At 36.1% G+C, this 12,581-nt stretch overlaps 1 protein-coding gene across 6 annotated transcripts in view; it reads left to right on the top strand.

Annotated features, from left to right (window-relative positions):
- WWOX (WW domain containing oxidoreductase) overlaps positions 1–12,581 on the top strand; it is a 534,927-nt gene that overhangs the window by 201,890 nt on the left and 320,456 nt on the right. The window contains exon 9 of one of the 6 annotated variants that reach the window (XM_050904130.1): positions 9,960–10,045. The exons of 4 other annotated variants lie outside the window; for them this stretch is intronic. In XM_050904130.1, the coding sequence (XP_050760087.1) occupies positions 9,960–10,001 (42 nt within the window). In that variant the 3' untranslated portion in view covers positions 10,002–10,045. Of the gene's footprint in view, positions 1–8,618; positions 8,651–9,959; positions 10,046–12,581 lie in introns of those variants that run through there. One more of the 6 variants, XM_050904134.1, reaches the window with a different exon arrangement.

Raw genomic sequence — 12,581 nt, 5'->3', positions numbered from 1 at the left:
GAGTATTGTCAGTCCTTGATCAAAACAAAAGATAAATTTTATCACTACAGTTGATGAGAAGCGCAGATTCGTTTTTTAGAGTCAGAGTACTGCAAGTGCCCAGGAAATATCTGAGATAAAACAGTCTGTACTTATCATAGAAGTGAATCATTTGTCTGAAGGTAGGACCAGCCACAAATAGTATTGCTAAATAGTACTGTTAAAAATTTAAAAGCATTTGATGCAGAATACTGTTTGTAATTATTTTTGCATCAACTGCTCGCTTAAAGCTCAAAATAAATAATAGATATGAGATCTTAATATAAACAAGTACAGTGGCATTCATTAATGCACAGGCAGTTCTTTCAGAACAGAAAGTAGGAAATAACACTAAAATATATATACACATATGTTTAAATGCACAGACATATATATATGTACACACACCTCAAAACTCTTCCAAAGTAGCAGGAAATTTTGGTAAAATAACTTCACTAGCTTATCCTTTAGCTCAGGACAGAGCAGTTCTTCAATAGATTTAAGGCTGCCTATGAATATGTGCACCATACGTACAATAGCTGTATTGATGTTATTTTTCTTTCAATGGGTTTGTCTTTTCATGAGAAATGGTTGTTAGTAGTTGGTATGCTCTTCTATATAGGTCTGAAAATCTTGGCCTATCTTTCTCCTCTAAACTTTCGTTCAATTACATTGCCACTCTTTTTAATGCTGCTTAAGTCTGTTTTAACTGAAAGCAGCCTCTACGAATATGGTGTTAGTCTTGTAAAGATTTTTATCTTTACAGATGGGGTTTTTGGAATGTCTGAGTATTTGATGGTCTCCTGTGAGAGTAAATCTCTGAGTGTGCTACATCAGTTTGATCCTCATCGTCCTCTGAAACCCCCTATTCTCTGTAGGGTTTCAGCAGAGAGTTCTAACTAATGACTTTGGGCCAAATTCTGCCCTTAGATGCAGGCGTGTAATTCTCACTGATTCCAGAGGGACTTCTATGAGCATATCAGAGAACACAATTTTGTTCTTAGTGTGTGAAATTATAGAACAAATGGACAAAAGAATCTCATGCACATTCATCTTAGTGACCCCAAGCATACAGGAACGCGATACTAATCCACCCGCTTTTCTCTTTGCTCAGTTTGTGCTGTTTCTTGTAGATCACCCCAATTCTTCAGCTGTCACTTGAGCCTACATTTTTTATACTGTTCTGTCTTCAGAAGTTTGCTATTGCGGCACTTCAGTGAAATTAGTGACATTGAAACGAATGTTTCTTTAAGTAGCATTAGTAACAAAGACACTTGTGAAAGATGTTTTTTTCTTTCTCTGGGAAATTATGGTACATGAGCAGTCTTGTTCATATTCTGTAGGGAATTAGTTTGCAAAGATGGAAGACAAAGATAGATGTGTGAGGGCATGTCTGTAAAGTGGTTTAATACAGACACATACACAGAGAGAAGAGAGGTGGGCTTCCGTCACGCTTTTCCTCTGTGACAATATGATGTGATGAAGCATTTTGCCTACATGTGAACAGAACAGATATCTCCTCCTTGTATCATTCAGTCTCTAGTTCTACTCTCAGATTTTACTTTCAGCATTGTCCCTTTCAGTTTTTTTTTAAGTTATTAATTCATTTTTTAACAGTTTTTTTCCTGCTTCTTATTTTTTAACTAAACCCTTCCACATTGAAGGCTTGTAATTATTTTACTATTCCATTTTCAGGAACAGAGCTAGTATTGCTCTGCAGACATAAAAATTTTGGAGCTAGCTCAGTCAGCTTTAATGGACTATGTTTTACACGTGTTGGTTACTGAAATACAGCGTCAAAGCTTAGACTGGCACCAAATTTGCTTATCATCCACTATTTGTGCTCAGGACCTACATGTAAGGAAAATCTTCCACTTTTTGCATTTTCATTGTGGGAATTTGTCTCATGGCTGGAAACTCTGAACTGGAGGTTTTGTATTTCTTGAACTGATTGCTTATTAGGCCTTTGCTTATTTGTTTTGGATTTGTGATATATCGGACTGCTTACCCCTTCTGTCTCAGTCCTCAGCAGATATATTTATCTCCTAGAACAGTGTTATGGAAGACTAAACATTTCCAAACCAGGTGCTTAGGCACATTGCGTTTGCTTCCTGACAACTCTATCCAATGGACCTGAGTCTTTTTTGTGCTTTGGTTAATACTGTTCCTCACCAAAATCAAGTTGTTTTAGATGTATCTGAGGAATCCCAGAAATCTTCAGTGTACACAGAATTGACTGTCTTTAGTGGATGCCATATTTTTAATTTAGTAACTTTAATTTCCTGGCATGCTGCCATTCATGTTCTAGGTTTCAAGCATCTGACTAACCTTTGAGGTTTTGCTTCCATCTCAGCTTTTTAAAAGACATCTCTGTGCTGTAGCAAAAAGCCTATGGTTTGTATCTCCCACAATGATTGTAGTGTCCACTTTAGTTTTGGATGCTCTCAAGACAGAACAGAATTTGTATTGCAACTCATGCAGCAGTCTTCATATAATGAATTGTATTGTTTATAAAAATTCCTGTTTTCAAGTTGTCTGGTAAGTTTTTAGAAAGCTAATCACTTACTCAGAGTTATTTATGAAACTATTTGCAGAATCACCATGATTGTCTGGGGAAATCTAATTTATAATTTTGAACATATAATTTATACATCGCTTTACCAAAGCTTTCTTTAAAATCTGTTTTCTGATATGAATTGGAACGATTGGTGATATTAATTTTGCTTTTTTAACCTGAAACTGTAATTGAACACATAATCCTCAGTGATTTATGTTTACATAGTGTTCCATTTTTTTATTTGTGTAATATCTACAGGCAGACAGGCATTTTCTCAAGCTGGTTCATTAATTGTATTTATTGGATGGATGTCCTTTGTTATTGTTTTGTAACTTATGTATTGATCTCTATTATATGAAATTCTCAGTCTTTGCTGTTCACGTACAGTTGGACAGAAAAGCCACATGACCATCTGAATTCAAACATGAGGGTTTTCACATGCAAACTGTCATCAGGGAACACTTGGACATCACTACTCACTTGCACTATTATGAAGTTTTATAACTTCTGTATGACTGCAACATCCCCCTCCCTAGTGTCTTTTTTTTAAGAACTGTATTGGTATTTTTCTTTATTAGTTGCCAAATGAAAAAAATTAAAAATCTGTGTGTAGTGATCTTAAAAGTAGGTAGATTGGTGCAGGAAGATGGCTAGCAGCTCAGCGTAGTCATTATGTAGCAGTGGAAGAAATATTGAAAAGGTCCAAGAAGCAGATCACAGACAAGAACAGAAATGACAGTGAGCTGCTTTGCACAAGTGCCACTTTGAACATATGCGATGAGAAATATTTTTGTTTGCGTCTTTGTCTGAATTAGATTTCGTTCAGGGTGAATTGTGCACAGGTCAAATTTTCAAATGGAAAAAGGTAAGTCTGTATAAACTTAAGGTGAGCTGGAAAAAGAAGCTGTTTCATATCTTTGTGACTGTTTGGACTATTTGTAAGACAAGGACGGTAATGTTTACTCATATTTCTGTAATGCTCTGAGTTTCACAAAGGAGACCATCTTGAGTAAAAGCAAAGAATTGTCATTCATTAGAGTCATTTCAAGTGAAAATAGGGAAGGTACACAGAAATGGTTCATTGTTGGTTCGTTGTTGTGAGATTTGTGGTTGTGTTCAGCACTGCTGTTTATTTTCCAATTCAGTCTGACATACTCAGTTCTAAAAGAAAGGTAATGCAAAGTATGACTGTTTTCTGTAACTACACTACAACAAGTAAAACTGTGAATACATAATTAAGAAAAAATAATAAACTTTCTTGTGTTGAAATTATTTTGTCTCTCCCAAGGCTTTTCACGTTATGTGTCGTATCTGTAGGGAGGTGTTGGGCCTCTGTGCAGGCACCTTTTGGCTGCCTGTGTTGTGTTGCTATTCCTCACAGTGTCCCTGTTCCAGGTATTTTATTTGCTTGCTTTGAAAAAGTAACATTGCAAAACCGTTCCATCAGAGCTAAAAATAGGCAGGTAAAAATAAAGAGGATGAAGAAGTATCACTCAACTATTTAGCCTGCTAGAAAACAGAGTTTTTAACTGCTGCATTAAACCTTTGTATCCACTAAAGTGCCCTTCACCAACTATCTGCACATTACTAAAATCCTTCACAAACACTTTTTTATGGTCAGATTCAGCCACTCTTACTTGAGCTGAGAAGTACCATATGCTTCAGGTAACCTCTCTAAAGCAGTTGCCAGTGGGACTACTTTTGTAAATGCTCACTAATGTGAGCAGAGGTTACACAATCTCACCCATGGTGAATAATAATGTCAAAGAGCCATTAACAGTGCGGAGTGACAAAGTGTGGAGAGATTCATCAGCTCATCCTGTGTTTAATGAAACAGAAATGAACATTGTATTGCCCTTGTTTTCTGTCAGATTTTCCAGGTCTCCATGAGGCTTATTAATCTTAGGGTGTAATGGAAAATGTGTTGCTATGTTACATACTACAGCAGCCTTTGCGCTCGAAGGATTGAAGGCATTATTAGTCTTTGTCTTATTTACATACTGTACTTGGGTGCGTGCTACCATCGCTGCACTTAGAGCACAGTGGAGAGTGCAGTTATAAAATGTTTGTGGATTTCTGAAGTGTGTACTAATGCATGTGACCAGATGGCTGCATGGTAAGTCATTTTAACCTGAAGTAATGATCAGAAACCCTCTTTTGAGAAACACTGACAACACGCACTACAGACCTTGGAAATTTACCGTTATGAAAAATACGAAATAGGAAGAGTTGCTTGATAACCACATTTTAGTGCACCCCAAAATGAATGTTTCCACATTTCTGAAAGAGAACTTTCAGGCTCTCAGAAACAAGAGGTAGAAAATGAATGGGTAAGTGGTATTATTGTCAGATACTGATTTCAATAAGTATATCATAAACTTTCTCTATTACTTTTTTTTTTTTTTAATTTTAAGGGCCAGTTTTAAATAAGCTCTGGCAAAAACAATGTTGTGTTTACACTTGAGATCTAGTTATTGTCATTCTCTATTAGCTAGGAAAAAAATAGGGAAGCTGTTATTCCTGTTAGGAAAGATCCTAGCTTCCAGGGACAGATGAATAATCCAAGTTGGACCATATGATGATACTGTCATCTAGTAGATGCCATTGCAATGAGATTCTTGTGCCTTATTTTCAGCATGTATGGCCCATTACACTACCAGGGTCTTTGTACAGATTCGACTTCACTAGGGATGAGAAAGCATTGCAAAATGATGCTTCTGATAGTCGGAAGATATATCACATCTCTGAATACTATTTTATATTTTAATAGTAATAAGGATATAAGGATCTTTTTATTTTGTTTAAAGAATTAATAACCCAGTGACATTGCAGCTTTTTTGACTCATGCAGCTTTGGAAATTTGTAAGATTAAATAGAAATATCGTGTGGTTATTAGAAGCAGTGGAAATATTTGCCTTTGGTATATTCATTATGTAAGCAATGATTTTTCTCTTTTTGTGCCTTTTATTTTACAACAGACTTTTGTATCAACACATACCATGCTGATAAATAGTTTCATAAAGAATTAGCTGTGTGTAGACGTGGCAGCAGTACTTCTCAAATGTTTCTGAAGTCATTTAGGTTTGGTTAGAGCCTGCTCAAGGCTTCCCAACAGTGCACACAAAAAACAAGGCTGCGAGCTCCTCTTATTCTGCCGCAGTGAAAGACAGGTACAGAGAAGGGCTTGGTCTGGGGTGAGATTTGCAGAGTACTGAGCTTGCTTGCTCCTGCTGATCTGGGATTGGGATGGGAGAGGAGCTGTGGGTAACAACAGAGATGTACTAGGATCTCCACCAAGTCTCCCTGCCCAATGTATCCACCATCACTTCACCAAGTTCCTCTGTCCCACGTATCCTCGTGCAATGTCAGCGGTAATGGTGACTGGCTTTTGAGTGCTGCAAATCGGTGGCAGAAACAAAGTTTTGGTGTCCTCAGCTGGCTGCTGCTGTATGCAGTTGTGTTGTTTGCCTGTGCCCAGCATTGGCCAGGATGCTACTTCTCCTGCAGAATGGCTTTTTTTTTTTCTGCCTGGAGTTGTCTTCCTTTCTTTTAGCATGCAGTACAATTATGAAGTAATTTGCATAACATGTACACTTTGCCAAATTTTGAAAATTGCCATGTTTGAAAAGGAATTGCTGCCATTCACAGTGCCACACTGATTAATCACAATTAGGGACAAAATACAGCACTTTTATTAAGCTGCCAGTGAGCAGGAAAATTAGCACTTCCTGAAGTGATGAGAGTAATTCCATTAGTGAGAATTCCCATTTAAAATGTGGTACTTTTGTGCCATTTTAGAAATAATTTTCACACTTTTGAAAATGTTCTTATAGCTGTATGCAAGTCACCTAAAAGTACATTGCTATTACATTTGCATACTGACAGCATCCTGTTAGGAGTTAATTACATGCTTTTTTCATAATATTTTCCTGATGTGGTTCCAGGTTAGATAAATGGTGATGTAATACCATCACAGTATGAAAGATACACATACCTATCTGTGTATTTTACTGGAAGTCACTTATAGGGCCAAATCTCAGACTAGAAAATTGTCATTACAGAATTTCTAAGTTTTTGGGACCTCTTTGCAGCTGCCTCAACCTGTACTTCTTTTGACTAGAAGGAGCGTTAATGCAGGCTCCCATATAATGGCTACAGGACAGTGCAACTCTTTCCTTTGCCAGTGGTAGAAGTAACTGATGGCAAGGCTTTTACAGCAAGTGGATATATTTAAAGATAGATAGTAAATTATTCTAGGATGGAAGGAACCACCATGTTTTCAGTGACCCCAGAACGGTTCACACATCAGAGGTAGGTTGTCAGATAAATACTCCCAGGTTACTAGCAGGGCAAGGAATCGCTTTCCTTCTCTTGTCACACTGACCGTTCAGTTATTCCCTACAAAACTGAATACAGAATGGCATCTTAGCTGCTATCTCAAGTTCACAATTTCTGTCTTGCAGCCTACCTCTCCCAGAAAAGTCTCTAAATGGCTGTGCCAAAATAGCGTTTTAGCAATAGGACTGCATTTTGTCCTGTTTTATCTTGTATGGAGTAACTACTAATTGAGAAATAAAGTAAGTGAGAATGACCCTTTTGGATGGTGATTGTGGCTTTTACCTGGGAAGTGGGCCACTGGGGTTTCAGTACCTGCTTCAGTGAAACTTTAATTACTTACAGAAAGTGGAATTGTATCAAGGAGAGAAGTGAGCGGCCCTCAGCCACTGCATAGCTATCAACCAGAGACAGGCAATGCGTTCCAATCCCCCCAGGCAGAGAAGGGAATTAAACCAGGTTACTCCCACATCACAAGTAAGAGGAAGATGCCTCTTTGACAGAATTGTGAATCTAACCTTGTTTTCTGCTGCTTTTCTATACAAGAGCCAAACCCAAAATGTTTTGTTGTGAATTATGTAGTATTTTTTTTTCCTGACAAATTAATTATCAGGGAAATTTATTTCATCACTTAAAAAAAAGTTCAGGGGTGTAAAAAAGTTGTTTTATGAGAACCAACATTTTATTTTATTTTCTTGTATCAGCTAAAAGAAGCTCAGTGTACTTCTAATCTTGCCAGTGAATTTAGGTATAGGTAGTTTGTACTGTATAATTTATATTCTGTGCAACACTAACACATCACATTACTTAAAATGTAAATTTATTTATAAATATGCACCCATATATAGTATATGTTTATATTATTTTAGATTTATGTAAAATATATTGAAGTCTTGATACAATAAATTCTGTAAAATTACTAACAGATTTCTGTTGAACTGTGGCCAGATGTAGCAACCTCTTAGGAGTTTCCCTTGTCTTTATCATTGTCTCTATGCTGCTTAGTGTTAAAAACCTAAGTTTTCTCCCTTCTCTTAAAAAAAAGAACATTATCATAATTTGTTTGAAATAATGTGTTTAAGTTATCAATATGTGATATATTCCAGCACTCATAAAAGTAAGATTTCTAGATAAACTTCGATAGAAATATTTTTAACCATGTAAAAAACCCCAATTTTCATAAGGTTACATCTTTTTACTTCTCTGTATATACAAAGACTATATTAAACGAGAGATTAAATTTTACTCTGCAGAGTAAAATGCAAACAGAAAATTATTTTTCATTTTTCAGTGCAAGCAATGGATTATCATTTATTTATGAGACTTTTTTAATCTAGAATATATGGAAATCTTTTCTTGAAGCACAATGTAATATTGAATTGGGAATGTTGTCTGACAGTTTCTTCTTAGAGTTGCATAGAATGATTCTACTGTATGAATTTTTTAAAGAGGCTTCAATATACTCTGTGTTTGAAAGGGAGGAAGTAATCAGAATAATCTTGAAGAATCTTATAAATGCACCTCCTCTATCCCTTCGTTCTTCAAACAAACTTCTGCAGAAAAGACCAGGCTATAGCAAATTTTAACATCAAGGGAAATGTCCAGGTATTTTTTACTTGTCCCAATATGTATCTGCATGCAAGAGCTCATCGCTGTGGCCAAAACATGTACTGACTCACTCATTTCTAATTCTTTTCGTTCTCCTAAGGGCATTGCTCTACCATAATCAGTATAGAGGGCCAGATTTTCATCAGAGTATGAATCTGGTGGTAAGTAGGTCCAGCATTTAAAGAGTTTATTACTTTTTGTCTGAGAATGTATGGTAGAAGTCAAGTTAAAAAGCTGTTTGATCCCCCAAAATTTTCTATCCCTCAGGATAGCACTATCTTTTTTTTGTGATTGAGTAGAACTTCCCTTGTTGTCAGAGGAAATTATCTTAAGAGCTACTGAGGTAGCTGTGCTCCTCCAGTATTTCAAGTCCATAGGTGCGTAATTGGAAGGATCCTTAACAAGTCTTGTTAAATAGCATGTCCAGCTATCATAGCAGATTTGGGGCTGGTATGAAACATATCTTGGAAGCTACAGTTTGTATCGGAGACCAGAGGTCAGCCAGTTGCATTTGTTTTCCTAAAAACCCTAGTGTAAAACAGGCCCTGTGAAATGTGGACAGGTAGTCAAAATGAAGGACAGAATAAAAGATGCAAAAATAATGTCTTTATTATGAATAAAATGATCTACAACAGTATGCCTTATAATTCAACATTTTTGGTATTCATAAATTATAGTGACAGAAAACTGTAATGCTAACCTATTCATTTAGGTTGATACGATTTTTACATTAAAATGCTTACAGTTTTTGTATATTAAGAGTCCTTAGAGAGAAATGAAGCCAGTTAAGGAGAAATAGAGACCTGTGTGTCTTTCTGTATGTATACCTTCATCTAAATGCAGTTGTATAAACAATAGAAATTCAAGGTATTTATGCACCAATTGCTTTTTCCTTTCCCTTCTTCAACAATTACCTGTATATTAGTGATTATAATTTGAGTATCCTAAGGAGAAAATAACTTATCTTTTTGCTGCAGAGAAATACTGTGACAGAAAATAGTTTTCTCTGAATTTGTTTAATGCTTAATACTGTGGTGCCCAGACAATAAACAAGGTATTTTGTATTAATTTCAAGCAGACATTCTGCTTTCATCTTCAGCTTTCTATTGTATTCCATTGTACTGAAATCAGGAGTCAGTTCTGCCAGTCTCTATTCTTTGTTAGTATTTTTATATTGTTTGTATCACCAGAGCAACTAGAAGTTGTATTTGGGACCAGATCCTAAACCAGTGAGAATATAGAGAACATCTTACTGCAAGGATTATGGGAATATTCCTTATATAAGGAGTGCCATATGCTTCAAAAAAGGAGAGTGTGATCTACATCCTTGTCTTAATTTCTTCTAGAGTGTAACTTAAACTGTAAAGCATGAGATAACACTAAGTATGAGAATTCAGTCTGCTGAGCTAAATCATGTTCAATAAGCATAATGGCTTTACAGGAAGAAGACATGGTGCCTCTCAAGGTTCCCCTGTGCTGGTGAGATCCTACCCCTGTCTCCTGCAACCCGCTCCGGGTCGATGAAGGGACACGATGCTCTGGCTTTGCCTCGGCTCATTGCCTTCGCAGAGCTGACCTGGCAGCCACCTGGCACTGACAGGCAGCAGCCCGCTGGCCCTGAATCAAGCACGAGTACGCAGTGCGCTTGGAGTTGTGTTGCAGTACTGCAAAATGCGGAGGTGCCATTCCTTTACCCTTCCCACGTACACTGCTGTCATGGCACACTGGCTAAAGCAAGTAGTTAGTCTGTAGAGCTTTGTAAGAGATGTGGGGATGAAGGTTTTGCAGTGTCTATGCATATGTTATATCAGGTTGGTTTTGAAGTTTTGTCTGAAGAAACCACCAAAACTGAACCAAGCTGGTTTTTGACAGCTCTGCTGTGACCTCATCATGACTGTGTTGTTTTACCATTGCAAGAGAAAACAAAATATGGAGTTTGGATTGCAGGTTCAAAAGAACAAGTCTGCAAAAATCAACCTTACTTAAGAAACTAGATCAATTTTAGAAAGAGTCTAATAGCAAAAGTCACAGTATGTTAAACATAGGTAATTATGGAAGTCCTTCTAATGTTCAAATTGGGCATTTAGTATAAACACATCTTGGTACATTTGGCATTCTGGTCATAGTTAAGAAAGAGCTATTTGTAAAAAGTTGCATACGGTCATCTGAACTAATTGCTAAAACGACACTACATTAATTGGATAATTAAAGATTGCGAACATGTGGCTATTGTATTCCTTGGGCAGTAAGCCAACAAGTTCTGTGGCTGGGAAAATGTCTGTTAACATAATTCACAATTCAACTGCTGTATCCTTTTTCATAGAAATAAATAAGCAACATGGGTCTTAAATTTAGATTAGAAAAACTTGTAACTCGTATTTTTAAATTGAGTTTTAAAGCACATTTATGATTTCCACTGTGTTTATGTTTTAACACTTTTGAACGGTGGCAGCTTTGATTTTTTTAGCATCCATCTCACAAATTAATAGTATTGATTTTTGTTTTAGATTTATTGTTAGCATTTTGGAAAGTGTTCTGTAATTGTAGATACTTTGTAACATGAGACCTGGTGCTCCCTGGTTTATTTTGAAGAGGATGAGTGTTGGCACACAGTTTGAAGAACTTTGTAATAGCAGTAAATTGTCTGTGTGCTTTACCTTTACCTATCAAGGTTATTTGTCAGAAAAATTATGTCTGGTAAGTAAGTGGGATTCGTTTCAGTGGGTGACAGACTAGCTTCACAAATCCGTATACCAACTAGTCACTTTTTGTGTGTGTGTGAAGTTTTGGTTATTATTTTTCTTGTTCTTAATTTGAAAGTAAAATCTGTGGTCTCACAATGACCTTAAAGTGACTGACCCCTGAATCTAATCACTTCAGACTCCTTTGAAAATTGACAAATATGTCAAATTTACCTTTGACTATCAAAACATTTTAAAAATATTTCATTTGCTAGAAGCAGTAATAATTCTTAAGTTAGTAGTTATTGTTCCAGTGTGATTTGGTCTCACTGCTTTGTTGATATCCATACTGTGAGTTTATAGCAATATAATCTTCTTCTCATCTTATTCTGAATTATCAATTTTGTAAGAATAAAAAAATTCAGTTTTACATTCTGGATGAGCAACTTATTGATTGGTTTAGTCTGAGCAAAATGGTCACAAATGGTCAATACATGGTCAAAAGGGTGTCAGAGGCATATAAAAAAATAGATCTATATTTTTTATTTGTATGTTTGTTGACTTACATATGCTTGCTTTCTTTTTACTTTTCTATTTTTTTTTTTAAGTCAGTTGTAACAATTATTTTAATGACAGTCACTGAGGAGAAAGAAATATAGGAATACTGCTTATCCAGACAAATAATCATAATTCCACTTGGTCTGTATGCACTAGTTTTAACCAGAAAAATGTATCATGCTTCCAAATTTTCACTAGGTTCAGATAAAAATTATCATTAGAAGATATGGTTGCCTGTGTTATTATTTTCCCTGGATAAGATTTTTTTTTTCCTACAAAACTTCTACAGCAATTTGTGTTATACGCCTGTGTCTGTGTTCATATCCAAACCAATACAAGAGATGATAGTCTCACGTTTGTGTCAAAACCACTGCAGTATCATTTACACTCCAACCATATTATTATCTGTTATATCGCCACAGTGATGTCAAGATAACTAACGAAGATAAACTTGTCCAGACAAAAGCATGAGAGACACTCTGAATTACCTGAAAATGCAAATTGCAACCAGAAAGGTCAAGGGAAAAGAAAGTATTTCTGTAGATGGAATTCCATCCAAGCATCGTTGGATGCTGCTACCTGAGTACCTTGTGTTTGGAATGAGAAATTGTGCTGAATCATTTGTCTAAGCAATTGGTCTTGCATTAGAGATCAGTTGACTGAGATATAGAGTGTATTTTACTCTTTGTTATGGAAATTATCATAGACTATTGAAAACTATCATAGACTATCAAAACTATTAAGACATTTCAAGAAAGAAAAACCTTTGCAGTGTGTTTATGGGTGTATCTGAATAACTGATGACAGATATAATGTACTTCGCG

Source organism: Gymnogyps californianus, chromosome 12 (assembly GCF_018139145.2).
Source record: "Gymnogyps californianus isolate 813 chromosome 12, ASM1813914v2, whole genome shotgun sequence".
In the NCBI taxonomy this organism is placed as follows: Eukaryota; Metazoa; Chordata; class Aves; order Accipitriformes; family Cathartidae; genus Gymnogyps; species Gymnogyps californianus.
This window is presented reverse-complemented; position numbering and strand designations above follow the sequence as displayed.